Here is a 15,232-nt window from a genome sequence, read left to right as displayed (position 1 = left end):
GGCTTTGTAGTGGTGCTATGTTATTGCCTAGAGATCTAAATGAGTATTATGCTGTTAAAGAAATACAAGGAACACCTTTTTGTGCACAGCTTACCCTCATCAACATTCTCATCACTTTTTTGAACAGCTCTCAGATCATCTTAAATGATCTGTTTCTTTCTACTTCTAAACAAAAGGTTCAGCTTAGTGAAAAGCCTCCTCACTGGTTCACTGATGCTCAACAAGGTACTGATGTTTCTCAGCACGTTAACAGGCTGCACTCTCCTCCACATCTCCATCCTTTGCGAGGATGTGAAGGGGCTGCACATCACAGGCTATCTATCCAAAGCTACTCCTGGACAGCTCAAGCAGCAGTAGGACGGGAGCCGGACGGTCCCCTCCTCCGCTCCCTCCTACTTCTCCCCCAAGCCGAGCCAGACGCTGTGTTTACTCTCCTAATTACAGGGGAGGGGCCGGCTGACAGGCGAGCCATCACAGATTCCCCACAGGCCCAGGGCTGGGAACGCTACAGACACCCGCCGCTGTCTCCCAAATGTGAAGGCAATGTCCAACTGTCACTGGGGAGCCTTCACTGGCAAAACCCAAGAGCCCAAAGAGAGATATTAAAGACATGAGAGGAATTGGCAGAGTTGGCACTGACAGGGGGTACGCTTGAGAAGTCGAAGTGGGGGACTGGGGGCATCGCCAAAGTGTCATTCAAAACAAAGTGGGGTTTGGACAGGGCACAAATACTCATTTACTTACACACACTCACAAACACACACACACAGCTCTCGCTCTTATCAATCCAAGGCGGGAGAGTTACACACACCAGACACAAAATTCAAGTAGTAGAGCCCCCAAAATATATGTTCACACAGAAGTTCACTCCCTTTGGGCTCCTTCTGGAGCATCTGGCCAACAGCTATCGATTCTGCAAGTACACATCGCTCATTTTGGATGGTGAAGGATGATAAGCATCCACCTCGGCTCCTGCTTTGCTCCGCTTATTGTTTCTCTTCCTTTATCTGTTTGATCGTGACTTTCCAGATTAATCTCCTGAAAGGGGGGAAAGGTTCTCTATCGACATTTTATACGAGAGGGCAAAAGCAGTGAGAAAGAGCTAAATTTGGAGGCATCAGAAGTAGCCTGGAGCTGATACGTAACTTACAATTCCAAAGATGTTCTTTAGTAGGAGACCTGTCAGTATTTGACTTATCATTAAGGACCTTTATAGAATTTAAAAAGGAATATTTTTCTATGTCATAAAACATGCTTGGAGAGATTTCTGCATATTACACAACTGGCTTGCTACAAATATAAAATGCTGTAGTTGCACAGTTTTCTACTCAACTGCAATAAAATGTGCAGCCCAGTGTGCTAATGTATGACTGCGGCTTCTATAAAATATACAGCAAGTTTAATAAACTGTACCTACAGTGTGTGTGTGTGTGTGTGTGTGTGTACACTAACCCTCCTCCCAGGGAGGTATAATCCACTAGAGGTTGAAATGCTCCAGTGCTTTTGGGGGTCTGAGAGAATCGCTCTGGAAGCATGGTGCCTCACCCTATCACATATTCAGGTCAAATAAACAAACAAAAAAAATTGTTAAGAGAAAGGTTAAAACTGAAGAATTGTCTCTTCGCCGGCTCTGAGATCGCCTCCCCCATTCCCCGTGGGCAACACACACACCTCACCCCCAAGAGGCAAGACAAGAAAACCATTTGATAAATCATGAATAGTCACAGTTGTGCAAGTGCTGTGACCATTTCTAAAATTTATTATGGGGATTACACACAAAATCACACAATGTAACATTTCCAAATGTGTTATGAATGCTTCCCAGAATCCAATTCAAATCCTAGGTTACCAAATAAGCCTGAACAAATCCCCCACATTGAGTTCTTCCACCTTTGAAGACTTGAGAGGTCCGGTCTGCAGGGCAGGTTTTACCACGCCACGCAGACACCTCAGCAGCACACAGAGAAGAGGGCTAGGTGAAAGGAGAGGGTGGGAAAAGGAGAGCATAGTGGTGCTCTTACAGTGATGGCAACATAAATGTCTTTATTTTCATATTAACCTTGAATTAATTGCAAGTCACAAAATAAACAGAGGCGTGTCGATAAATAAAATTGGTTTAATTTTTCTCCAATGATACAAAAATAAAACATCAACTGAGCATCGTGTCAACTTCTAAAAAGAGCACAGATGCTATAAAAAGCAATGAGTGATGTGTCTTTGTGGCGAGACTGATAGTGTGAAGACGAGAGTTCATTCAGTCAGAGTTAACCTTGAGGCAGCAGAGTCCTCTCCCTCCTTGTTTGTCCTTGTCGGCTTTCCACCAGACTCGACTTTGTCTCCTCAGAGATGATCTGAAGGCGAGTGTGTGTTTAATTGCATCTGTTTTGTTTGTTGGCAAACTCCTGCGTGAAACACAACACAAACATTTATGGCAGCAATTAAAAGACATGTCATATTAATGGAAAGAACGAACTTGGCAAACACACACACACAGACACACACACACACACACACAGAGCCGTGCCATTATGGCGGCACAGCATTTGAATTTATGGAGAAATGTGTGGGAAAGAAAGCCCAAAATTTCCCAAGTTTAGCGCCAGCTTGAAAACTGGAGCACAGACTTATTCGACAGCGTGCCCGTCTCTGAAATTATTTAAACAGAACTTTCAGCCTAAATTCAACTTATAAAACTGCACATGCTTAAGGAGATCAACGTGCCTTGTGTGCCTCCGTGTTAGCAAACTCTTCCCAAACAGACACTGAATGGGGTTCTGCCCCTTTAATCCCCGGGGAGGGGACTGGATGTGTTTTGATGACCTCTGGGGTCACTTACATGTTACATTACACAAAGGTTTAGCTCTTTTGTGATAAGGGAAGAGTGCGGGGAAAGCCCTCTGTTTAGGCATCTTGCTCACTATGCAGTTGTTGCAGCAGCAGCAGTGGTTGCATGTATCCATCAAACCTGCCAGGCTAATTAAAATACAGCTTGTGATTATCCTTCTCCAGCTCATCTTTCTCTCTTTCTTCCTCTCTCTCTGTCACCCACACACTCACAACCAAAAAAAAGAAAGAAAGGGAAAAAAAGAAAAACACACACACACACACCAAATATCTAGCTACAGTAATTACTGCCTGCATCATTGATAAACAATAGAGTTTAACCTCAATCATTACATTAACTTAACTCTTAGCTGCGATAAAAACAATTTGAAATAAAGTAGTTTAAAACTTCATTACTACATTTACATAACAATCCTATTTTTATTTCGTTTTTTTGGCAGTTGAATGATATCTGGATGGATGGTAATAGTTTTAATTCTATAAAGTAATATTTCTGTTGGTTTATACATAATAACTTTGTGTATTTAATAAAGAGGGGAGAAAAAAACTAGAGCATGTTAGCAGAAGTAATATTGAACGATAAAGGCTGACTGAAGTGTAATCAACCTTTCCTGGGGGTAAATTTGAAATCCTATGTGCAGAAGGAAAGGCTCTTCTTGACATTACAGATTATCATTTCTATATGAATGCTTTGCATGATTTTGTTCCCATTTTAAGTCTCTTTTTAAGCTGAGAATGAAATCCACCAACACATTCCTCGTATTCAGCCATGCGAATATGAAACTATAGGTGGGAAAAGAGAAGCGAAAGAGATGCGAGAAAAGCTGTTTTGATGGCAAATATGTTATTTGAAATTAAGGAAATTTACAAGCACCTTTTTTCCTCTTTTTTTTTTTGTTTTTTTTTTAAGTGCGTTCATGTATTCTATAATGTGTTGATTATTTCTTTTCCACGCCTGGATAAAGCACAGAGCAGTGAAATAGGGGTCTGTATTGCCTGTAATTATCCAATCTTAAAAATGCGATTTTTCCCCCCCTATCAAACAAGGGTCAAACATCCAGGGCCTGCGCAGTGCGTTTGAAAAGATGCATGGCTACGCATTAACTGTAGAAATCACAGATTGGAGCGGGCCTGGTGAAATCCTCACCCTCAGGTTGAGTGTAGCAGAGGCGGAGATAAAAGCAGTCGTCGTCAATTAGCCGGGAGTCAGTGGGAGCGCTGCTCGCCAGAGGCGTTTAACTCCTTCTCCTTTTAAACGTCCTTTTAAGATACAAAGTCCCCGAGGAGGGCCAAGCTTTACAGTTTAATAAATTATTTAGCAATTTAAACGGTGAGATCCAGCAGATAACAGCACAAGGCGTCATCATTTTTCACGCAGTTTGAGACCCTCTGCATGCAGCTGCCAAACATAAGGAAACATTAATAAAATATTTTTTTAAATTAAGGTTTTACTGTCAAACTGTTTTTGGTTGTTTTGTTTTTTGTTATTTGTTATTTAGGCGTGCACATTGTAACAGTCACAAGCACACCCTCGTGTGAAATAATGTGAAACCTCAAGAAAGTGCAGGACTTCATTCATACTTTGTGCGCTATGATGATTTTTGCTATGTTTTAGTAATAAAGCAAACAGCAACACAATTTTAAAAAAATACTTATCAAACAGTTAATTATTCCACCCGTTTAAATTTGCCTCTACGTGATAAGTTAAGTGATTAATAGACTCCTTTTCGAATAGATGAGGCAGTTCCTCTTAATCTTTCAAGAATAAAAATAAAAAATAAGCACGAGTTGCAAAAGAAAGAAAGAAAGAAAGAAAGAAAGAAAGGTTACCTGAATGTGTCGCAGCTCCTGTTTCTCAAACATCTCCCAACTTTTCTCCCCTCGGCTGTGCTGTTAAAAGAAATCCAGCTTCGTGATCCACACCGCCGCTTCCCCACGATCGAAATCTGTCAACAGAGATGTCACTGAGTTTTGCAAAGTTGATAAGGTGTGCTGTGCGTCAGACTGTGTGAGCTCCAGAGGCTGAGCGAGAACCGGTACTCTCGGCAGCTGTCACTGCACCTTTGACTCCGGCCTTGCACACGAGCCACGGAGAGAGGCAAGCGACGAGTCATAAAAGCCCACGGTCTGTCTGTGTTTATAAATCTAAATCAATATTCAAATCTGTTTGAAGTGGAGCGGGTGTGTCCGTGCAAGCGCACAGTGTGTGTGTGTGTGTGTGTGTGTGTGTGTGTGTGTGTGTGTGTGTGTGTGTGTGTGTGTGTGTGTGTGTAGGTGTTACACAAAGCCTCTTAAGATGATACATTTACCAAGCCGTGACAAAAACCCTCGGCATATTATTTTGAGATGGGCACGCAGGTTCAAAATTCAAGTGACGTAGAGGAGGCTTATGTGTCCCTTGCAGCTTGTTGGTCTTCCAGTAAATATGAAATAACATCAACCCTGCACTAAGTAGCTGTTACTAGGTAAAGACAAAGGGAATAAATAAATAAATAAATAAATAAATAAATAAATAAATAAATAAATAGTTAATATTATTATTATTATTAAATCTACTAAAATGCACTTTCGGCACATGAAACAGAATTAAAAGAGGCCTACCTTCATATTCAGAAGTCTGTTTCTCTTCGAGCACATCTTCCTCCTGCAGGAACCGTTTCAAGTGCAGTCAGTGAAAAGTCGTTCCGCACGTCGCCAAACGGAGAAGCTTTTTTTGTGTGTGTAATTGCATGGCTGGCTGTACCCCGCAGGTGCGGTGGCTGCGAGTCCCCAAGTGCTCAGGTGTCTCCCCGGTGGGAACCCACCTGGAAATATTGTTTGTACATTTCGGTGCAGGGCCTGCAGCGGGCTGACGGTAGCAGACTGGCTGCTCAGTGGATGGGAGGACAGTTTTAAGGAAATAAGTCGCTCTAAATCCCCCTTTTTTACGACGTGCTGGAATGTGAGAGGACGGTGCAGCCTTGAAGCTCCGCTTTGGTCCCCCGTTTTTTTGTTGTTGTTGTTTTTTTTTTAGGGTTTATTTGTTGTTGTTTTGGGGGTTTTCCTACATATTTAATTCTACTTATATTTCCCGGTCTTCTTCTGCAGATTAATCTGGTGCCTCAACAGAGATGATAAAACATTTTATAATCGACTTTTAATATTGATCGGTTGTCTGGAAGCTTTCGTGATATTATTCTATAAAACATCGGTGGTTGTATTTAAACTGGTAAAGTAAAGACGAGAGTGTGAAATTATTAACGCTTAAAAAGAGTTTCCCACTAAAATACTCGACATACATTAAACGCTCTGAGAAGTCTTTATTTTTCGGATATGTTTCGCCTCTCGCCCCCCTTTTTTATTTATAAATTATCTCTTACTTTAATGCTTCCTTTGATGTCATGAAAAAATATAATAAAATGAGAAATAAACTGACTTTTCTTTGCTTTAAACTCCTTCCACCTCTCATCATCCAACGGCGTACCGTTTATTTATTATCAGTGTGCCCTCTCTGCGGTGGGATGGGGATGTTGTCAGTCGCCCTCTCGCTGCCATTGGCTGAAGACTGTGCGTCAAAAAAAAAAGTAGCTGGAGACATTTGTTTCCCAGAAAGGAAAAAAAAACCCTCCCCACCAGTGTGAGAGACGGAGACAGAGACAGACCTCAGCTCAGTCCTGCGGCTCCCATTGGCTGGCACTTTGTACAAAATCTAACTCAAACCACTTCACTCACAACACACCAACAAATCCTAAAGGCGTACATGCAGCCTCCCTCCTTCACTCCGCCGCTGTCGCAACGCTTCAGAACCTCATGTAGGCGCTCAACGCTTAACTTTTATCTCCAGTGAAGACGGCTGCTCCTGCTCTGCTCGGGTTTGTGATATTCTCCTTTTATGCGACAGGACGTCGTCGATTTCTACTGACTTTTATTATTTCTCCCGGAGGACACCAAGTAGACAAAGAATTTTCCAGTCATCCCTGCCAAGGTAAGTTCAGCTTTATTATTATTATTATTATTATTATTATTATTATTATTACACTACCGAAATTTAGTTAAAACCTGCAATTCCTCACCTGATCACTTCCTCGCCTAATCGTTTTCTTTAGAAGAGGAAGCAAAACGTTTCAACTGGTGCTAAAATAAAAACCCACGAAGACTCTAAAAGAGATCCCAGCGAGGAGGTTTCAGGTTATTTGTTGGCATTAAATATGCCGTCTTAAACCCAGGCTGTCACTGATTTTATGTGTGCACAAATACGGGTGCAATAGGTGCACACAACAAACTGATTTATTATATTAAAGAAAAGAAAAGAAAAGAAAAGAAAAAACGGAAATATTGTAAATCACATCAGTAAATCAGTAACTGATAAAATTACATTGTGATAGCTTCTGATACTGAAAACAAGACCAGACTCAGCGCTGGGCTGAAGTTCTCTTGATGTAATAATGGGCTTTTAAATAATTAATTGATTCCTGGAGGTCATATTTTACCAATTTCACACTCACTCACTGATCCAGGACTGCTACAAGGGCGTCTATCCACTGAGTTAAGTTTCAGACAAAAATTTCCCACACATACACACACACTGCACTCGTGTATTCTGCGTAAATTAATACAGGATAAGGGCAGCAAAAATAGGAAACTGTGGAGGCGTCCAGGCTGAAAGGTTCACCGGAAAAAAAGAAGAAGAAAAGAAGGAACATTCGGGCCTGCTACTGAAAATTATTCCTGGGCCTCCTCTGTCTTCTAGCTCTCCTTTGCCTCGGAAAATAAATAATTCATAAGACAATAAACCAACACTTCATTTGGATGGATCCTGTTTGGGGAGGGGGGGTCACAATTAGGAGTTTAGCTCAATCAAGCAAATATCTACGAGAGTTTAATTTCTTTACTTTTGCTGATACTTTATGCTTTTTTCCTACTTTATATCAGCAAATTTGCGATGAAATCATAATTAACGCACGAGGATTTGCAGGAAAGAAATATAAAGAAAGAGAGCCGGGTTTGATTTGCAGGAAGCTCTGTGGACTCACACCAAACTGCAGCTCGGTTAGCTGCCACCTGGATCGCCTCGTTAAATTACGAAGAAAAAAAAACATTTCTGATAATTAATTATTGGACAGAGTAATTATTATCGAGCGTGTGTGCGCGCAATTGGTTGACGGGTGTGTTTTAAGTGTGACAGATTGGGATGAGGGGGTTAAAACCGTTGGATATTGAAAAGAAAAAAAATGCAACTAATCAAGAGGCTCAGTGGGGATAACGCGTGAGGTTCACTGAAGTTGAAGTGACAGCAGTCAAAATTTACCAAGGAGCAAATTTGTTTATTTAAAAGAACTGCAAAAAAAATGTGTATCGAGAAAGCATGTGTCCATTTTTCTTTCACTGGTACAATATTTTAAAATGATCTCCTTCTTACATAAAAATAACACAATTTATTCACTAAACGAACCTGAAAATTCAGTAATTTTTACTCTAAATCACATCAATATGGGCGCATATTAATCTTCATCATAAAAATGTAACGTTGACTGTGTGCTTTGTCAGACTAAACGGACTCAGACGTTTTAGTAACAATCAGTTCAACTTCAGCTGTTTTTCTTCTCATCCAATCGATTATTACATACATACAATCTAATGTTAACATAAACTAAATAATATTCAAAAATAAAAATAAAGTTAGTTCCTAATAAAATAGATAATTTGCCAGCAACTTTTATTTATTTTTAGCTTTTATTTTGAAGAGATTTATCTTCAATTCATGGTGTTTACTGTATAAAGGAGATAGTGGCTTTAACCTGTTGCAATCACAGTGCTCCTTTCTTTTTATTCGTTTTTTTTTTTTTTTTAATCGTGGGAGGGCGTGTGGGGGTTGCAAAGATGAGGACAGCTGGAGAAGTGGCTCGTGCTTTTTGAGGAGAGCCATGCGCTCTGGAAAGGACTTATTTCGCCACAGCGTCACGTAAATAGAGCCAATATCACTTCACGAGAATATCCGTCTTCCTCTTCTTTTCTTCTTCTTCTTTTAAACAGGTGCCAGGTGTAATACGGACCACACGGCGAACAGAGGACACCGAATACTCCTCGGGAGCTCCATCAATTTTCAAAATTTTCTCCAACTTCAGCACTCAGACAAACATTAGCATGATGTCGTATCTAAAGCAACCACCTTACACAGTTAATGGCCTCAGCTTAACTACTTCCGGCATGGATCTTTTACATCCATCAGTGGGCTATCCAGGTATGTTTAACCTCTTTGAAAATTAAATAAGATGTGATCACACAGCCTGAAAATGACTTAGGGCTCCTTGCTATTATGTTACAGCAATTAACCAGCCCTTCATATACCTTTTTAATTCACGAATTATTATTGCGTGTATTATTATTGTTATTCTTTCTTTTTTTTAAAAGGAAAACAAATATGAAAAATAAATACATTTATTAGACTGACCAGACCAATACAAACAAAAGGTGATGGAAAGTAGTCTACAGAAAACTTCTAGCGCACACAGCTTGGAGTGAGGACTAATCCTCAAGTCTCTCCGTGTGTGATTTTATTTTTAGATGTGGCTCCAGAGGAAATTACTGGCAAATTACTTTGATGTTTGCATTAAATTTTTTGGCACGTTAGACTCAAAGATGTCAAGTGCTACAATTTGCCACCGGGTTTTTTTTTGTTTTTTTTTACTCTCACAGGACTCCTGCGTAATTAGTTTCAAATTTGCCTTTGATGACTTTTTTAAAATTGTACATGTATACATAAATAACCTATGCGATTTTTTTGTTTCTCTTGCACTTACAGCCACTCCACGGAAGCAGAGGCGAGAACGGACTACTTTTACGCGCGCACAGCTCGACGTTTTGGAGGCGTTATTTGCTAAAACTCGGTATCCTGATATATTCATGCGCGAAGAGGTAGCGCTGAAAATCAATCTACCTGAATCCCGGGTACAGGTGAGTCAACTGACGCCAAGGCATATTTAAAATATTGTTATATATTGTAGAATGAAAAAAGTGGCTTTGTTATTTTTTATTTTAATTTGAGAAGCATCAAACGAAACATTTCACTCTGGAACCTGTAAAGTATTTTAGTATTTTAAATAAATAGTATTTTACCTGTACTTGTATTTGATTTAATCTGGGGAAAATATATTTCTAACTCATTTGAAAGGAAACACAAGCATAAAAAAATTATTTTTTATTTTATTTATTTTTTGCTTTATATGTACTCTAAAACGCCCCCCACCTCACCCCGAACAGCAATATATTTACCGTGTTTTATAATATTTCAGTTATTAGGACTGTTCCAATTACGTTTAAATAATTTTACTGGGGCAAAAAAGCCTTTTTATACATATATATAGCCCCTTTCCTATTTTAAACGGTTAGTATAGCTTGGTTAGTATTTATGGGGACATTGTAATGAATGTGTTCAATTATGTTCCTGCTTTAGGTCTGGTTTAAAAACCGGCGGGCAAAGTGTCGCCAGCAGCAGCAGCAGCAGCAGAATGGGGGGCAGAACAAAGTGCGACCTGCCAAAAAGAAAAGTTCCCCAACCAGAGAAGTGAGCTCGGAAAGCGGGGCCAGCGGCCAGTTCACACCCCCCACCAGCACCACCACGGTCCCCGCCATCTCTACCAGCACCGCGCCAGTGTCCATATGGAGTCCGGCGTCCATTTCTCCCCTCTCAGATCCCTTATCTACCTCCTCCTCTTGCATGCAGAGGTCTTATCCCATGACCTACACACAGGCCTCGGGCTACAGCCAGGGCTACGCCGGGTCGACGTCCTACTTCGGGGGTATGGACTGCGGCTCTTACCTCACTCCCATGCACCACCAGTTGTCAGGCCCGGGGTCAACTCTCAGTCCGATGAGCACAAACGCAGTCACAAGCCATCTGAACCAGTCCCCGGCGTCCCTCTCCACCCAGGGATACGGGACGTCTGGCCTGGGCTTCAACTCCACAGCAGACTGCTTGGATTATAAGGACCAAGCGGCATCGTGGAAGCTGAACTTCAATGCCGATTGCTTGGATTATAAGGATCAAACGTCCTCGTGGAAATTCCAGGTCCTGTGAACCGAGCAATCAGCTATCAAAAAGTGCACAAACAGTGACGATCACACGAGACACAGCGCTGCCATCCCTCAACAGAACACTTCAGACTGGGTAAAAACGTGAGCCTGGTACACCGAGGCAGGGCTCTCAGGGGGGCCTCTAGTTTTTGGCATGATGGTCTTTGGTCCTCCTAGAGGAGAAGTTAATGTATTTTAGCACTGGCAAAGAGATTTCCCCTCTCCCGTTTATTCACCGGTTGTAGCCCTTCTTTATCTGTCAGTGCGTACCTATGTGCGTAAAAAACAGACAAACAAACAAAAAAACACCACCTGTTGAGGACGTCACAGAGTGGACTCAGAAAGAAAAACACACCACAGCCACGGAAGTAAAAGAACAAAACTCAAGTTAATAGTCCTGCTGAAGTGCTCGGGATGGACAGACCTTCTTAAAGCTTCTTAAACAACTTTGCCGCCCTGCCGGCAGAGTGTGTGACACGAGGATGGCGTGTGGACATGGATGCACTACTTTATTTAAGAAAAAAAAGTGTTTATAAGGAATCAATATGTAGTTTCTAAGAGACAATCAGTGTGCGTCTTATATAAATGGTACATATGTGGTTTCTTTTTCTTTCTTTTTTTTTATCTGTGCTAGCCTTCGAAACTGTGATCTGTTGTATTGTATGCAATTTGTGAGCCCCCCCTCCCCCTCGCATTGGACTCTCTGCTGTGATTTTATTAGATTTCTAACTTTTTCGTTTTCTTTCGTTTTTGTTTCTTTTGGGGTTTTTTCACCAACGAAAGATGCTAATGGTTATTTTTACTGCATCACAAAGCGAGACGAGACTTTCCAAGCACATGGTGGATGGTAGTAATAATCAAGGGTTAGCCATACTGGAAAAGACTCTCGGCTGCTGAGAGCTCTACACTTGCTTCCCCTCCATTGATCTCAACACACGGTGATTGTGGATCCTTTACTGGCTCCAAAGATGGTGTGACCTCACCGCTGAAAAGACATGAATAAAGGTCCTGTGAGCTTACTCTTTCATCAATAGACGATCTGTGTGTGCGTGTGCGTGTTGGAAATTAAAGTGGAACCCTGGCAATGTGCGCAAAAATCATGGTTGTTTAAGGGGGGGGTTCTTCGTTTTCTACGACTTTAAGACCTAAAAATGGAACAGAACCTTTGTGGGTACTATTTTTTTTTTTTCAATCGAGGCTGCGGTGGTATATGTGCGTGATGAGGCAAAGAGGGAAAACCAGAACTTTCGCATTAATTAAGCCAATAATGGCCGTCTGAGTAATAATTAGCCTACACTTGTGCGTGCCGACCAAACTCTGTTTTCTCACGCGTAATTAGTTTTTCTATCACGTCTTAAAAACAGCCCAACGCATTAACGCCCATGTGTTGTCTTTCGATGAGTTTCAGAGCCATCCAGTGTTCATAGTGGTAATGCGCCACATAAACTTAATCCTCTCCTTTCCCTTTATTTAATCGCAAAAGAAAAAAAGAAGAAGAACGAATTAATGCCGCATTGTTTCCGGTAGTGCAATTCAGACAGTGAAAGAGAGTGTGCGGTTTGAGAAAGCAGTGTTTAATCCCGGACTCCAAGAGATGTTAATCCCAATATTTTACCGGCGGGGGTTTCTCTGGGGCGCAGGGCAGCCGTGGTCCTATTCAAAGCCCGCGCGGCATGGCTTTCCACGCCTGATCCCTGGATGAGCTCTTTAATATAAAGGCTAATATTTAGTGTTTCACAAGTGCGCTGATATGACATCAATATATCAAGAAACAACGTTAATTTGCTCTCACTGCCCTGAAAATAGACCAGTGAGAGATACACATAAGTGAAAAATAAAACATACAACACTTGATTTTGGTTTGCTCTGTTGTGGAGTTTACAGTTTAAGAAGTGCTTATAGCAGTGCAGTTGTACAAAAGTAAGAAATTGGCTCAAAAAGAGGGCAAGAAAAACTCCGCACAATATTCCTGTAACTTTATTCCCACATGCGCGGTGTGTTTAATTAAGTGCAGAGGAGAGGTTATGTCTAAAGGGGGAAAAGAAATCAATACATTTTAGGACTCAAGAGGAGAAAGCTGCTTTTAAAAGAGGGTTTGTTGTTATTTACTTTTTATTGCTCCAACTTTCAAGTCCGACGTTACTCTTTAAGACGACAGACAATAAAGTCAAAGCGGGTATGGGATCTGTAATGACTCGACATGGTTGTGCAGCGGGCTAATTGTTAGAAGTCCAACATTCAATTAGCATCCTTGACATTGCCAATAATCTCTCTTTCATTGGAGTCTCCGCTAAAGGATCACACTAATTAAAAGCGTTGCTTGAAATAATCGAAGCGTTAAAGAGAAGAGCGACTTTGATTCCACTCCTGCGTGGTCAGAAAATAGGTGTGTGTGCGTGTGTGTTTGTTTTATGAGGTTGAACTGCAGTTTAGAAAGACTTAATTATATAACAGGCCGTATAACTTATTCAAGGTTGAAGCACAAACAGCAGATTATTTATGGGTTCTCACTGCTGGATGCTCCTTTTAATTTAGCCTATTACACACGCAGATTGCAGCGTTATTCAACAGTAAATTACAGCCTAAGTTCGCGCAGTGCACCGCCAGGTTTAGCAACATACATGTATTTCGTTATGGTCATAAACAATGAAGCAATTGAACTCGGAAACAATAGCTTTGGTTAGTGGGTGACTGAATATTCATGAGATGCGTCAACAACTCCTTCATAGAGTCTGCTGAGGATGGAGGGAGGGGGTTCAGACTGCAGGGTCACTTTCAAATGCCAGACAAGGAGGGAAAAACTGTAAGAGAACGAGACAAGGTGCAAGAAAGGCGACTGGAGAATAAGAAGCATGGCAAAGGTTTGAAGATGACTCCCTTCAGAGACTACCAAAAGGCTGGTAACCCTGTTAAATGTAATCATACAGCAGCACATCACAAAAAAAGTGTAGGACACTTAAAAAGGTGTGAAGAACCTACAACATTATGACAGAAACAATCTCAATCGGAATAAATGTACATTCTTGAAAAGGCATGATGAGTCCCACAATTACACTTAGGCGTCCGCACATGACATGAAGAATTATATATAAATATATACACACACCGTAAACATACTTGTCACTTTCGCATTTAATGCTGAGTGATTTAACCAATAGCAGCTGAAAGGTTCCTTTTCTCCGCTTGTTATTCTGACCCCGGAGTCTCGTGTCTTCAAAGTGCACAAGTCATGAGAGGGATTAGGCGTCCGGCCTTCACAATACTTCAATACTTCATACACAGCCTACAATGAGTTTTAATCAAGACCAAAGCAGTCCTGAGGAGCATATGGGACCAACAGACGCTGCATTAATCCCTCTTGGTTTTTGTCTAACAGCGGGCCGCGCAGCGCCCCTCATCCCCTGGTCTGCTGTCCGGTCTGTAACAACTGCGAGTCATCCTCTGCATCATCGGCCTGCGCAAAGTTTGCCGGTTGAGGCCTCAACGCCCGCGGGAGGAAATGGGGAGGATTACAAACCGAGTGTGTGGTCTGATCGGGGGTTGTGAAAATTAGACAGATGAGAGTAAGTGATCCTTTTATAAAATAAGGCAAAAAAAAAAAAAGACAAAGAAGAGGAAGAGAGAGAGATAAATATTAGCTGCTGAACTCAGTGAATTTTCATTTAAATGCAAAGAACACCAATTTTTATTACTGAGGGAGATTATTAAAATAGCTGGTTAGGAATATTGGACAGGTTTGGAAAAAGTGTAAACAATATTTAATGGCTCTGAATAAGAAAAAAAAACTGTAATTCAAAAAAAAGTCTTAAAACATGTCTAAAAGCCTGCATGCTTTGTACATATAGTATACTTGTATATATTTATGGCTAAAAATGTAATAATTCTTTTTAAATCAATAAAATGATGACTTTCAGGCGAATATGTACAAAAAAAACTAATACAAAATAATAAATAAATATTTTAAGCTAATCCAGCAGTATCCCCTTGAAAGTGCTTATCCAGGCTTAGTCGACATTTTCTGAAATTATTTAAGTTTGTGACATCATCAATTAATTTGATAATCTTGTCAAAGATTAAATTAAAGGGGTTTTGTATAGCCTACATAATAACAGATTTAGATGTTTTAAAAAATGAAGTCTAAAGAGATTTGAAGTAAGCGCAGTAAAAAGCATGTTATTTTAATTTCTCAGACTGCTCACACAAATCCGTGGATTTACAGAGATCCAAAACTGATAATGATACTAGGAAGCTAGACTAGGAGGTCTCAAAATGCAAAGGGCCACACATTGTTCGTGCAGCAGCAGCAGCACCGCAGAACCTGTAACCTCAAAAATAT

At 40.8% G+C, this 15,232-nt stretch overlaps 1 protein-coding gene and 1 long non-coding RNA gene across 2 annotated transcripts; one reads left to right on the top strand and one right to left on the bottom strand.

The window, feature by feature from the left end:
* Nucleotides 1–2,100: 2,100 nt before the first annotated feature.
* Nucleotides 2,101–6,405, bottom strand: LOC146686590 (uncharacterized). The gene is made up of 3 exons (XR_014916661.1): nucleotides 5,446–6,405; nucleotides 4,675–4,790; nucleotides 2,101–2,402 (listed from the first exon to the last, which is right to left on the bottom strand). It is a non-coding gene; the product is annotated as an uncharacterized LOC146686590 (long non-coding RNA).
* Nucleotides 6,406–6,534: 129 nt separating this feature from the next.
* Nucleotides 6,535–14,627, top strand: otx2b (orthodenticle homeobox 2b). The gene is made up of 4 exons (XM_085440925.1): nucleotides 6,535–6,808; nucleotides 8,857–9,064; nucleotides 9,626–9,777; nucleotides 10,277–14,627. The coding sequence occupies exons 2-4, from the start codon at nucleotides 8,968–8,970 to the stop codon at nucleotides 10,898–10,900; spliced, it is 873 nt and encodes a 290-aa protein (XP_085297051.1). The 5' UTR covers nucleotides 6,535–6,808; nucleotides 8,857–8,967; the 3' UTR covers nucleotides 10,901–14,627.
* The last annotated feature ends 605 nt before the right edge of the window (nucleotides 14,628–15,232 follow it).

The sequence above is a fragment of the Copadichromis virginalis genome, linkage group LG19 (assembly GCF_057382275.1).
Source record: "Copadichromis virginalis isolate Kocher_CV1m ecotype Utaka linkage group LG19, C_Virginalis_male_GT1.1, whole genome shotgun sequence".
NCBI classification, from domain to species: domain Eukaryota; kingdom Metazoa; phylum Chordata; class Actinopteri; order Cichliformes; family Cichlidae; genus Copadichromis; species Copadichromis virginalis.
This window is presented reverse-complemented; position numbering and strand designations above follow the sequence as displayed.

Excerpts from the sequence above, each read along its gene's own strand:
- otx2b (XM_085440925.1), top strand. The coding sequence starts at position 8,968 with ATGATGTCGTATCTAAAGCAACCACCTTACACAGTTAATGGCCTCAGC. Across the intron at positions 9,065-9,625 it reads TCCATCAGTGGGCTATCCAG|CCACTCCACGGAAGCAGAGG; the intron begins GTATGTTTAACC and ends TTGCACTTACAG. Across the intron at positions 9,778-10,276 it reads TACCTGAATCCCGGGTACAG|GTCTGGTTTAAAAACCGGCG; the intron begins GTGAGTCAACTG and ends TTCCTGCTTTAG.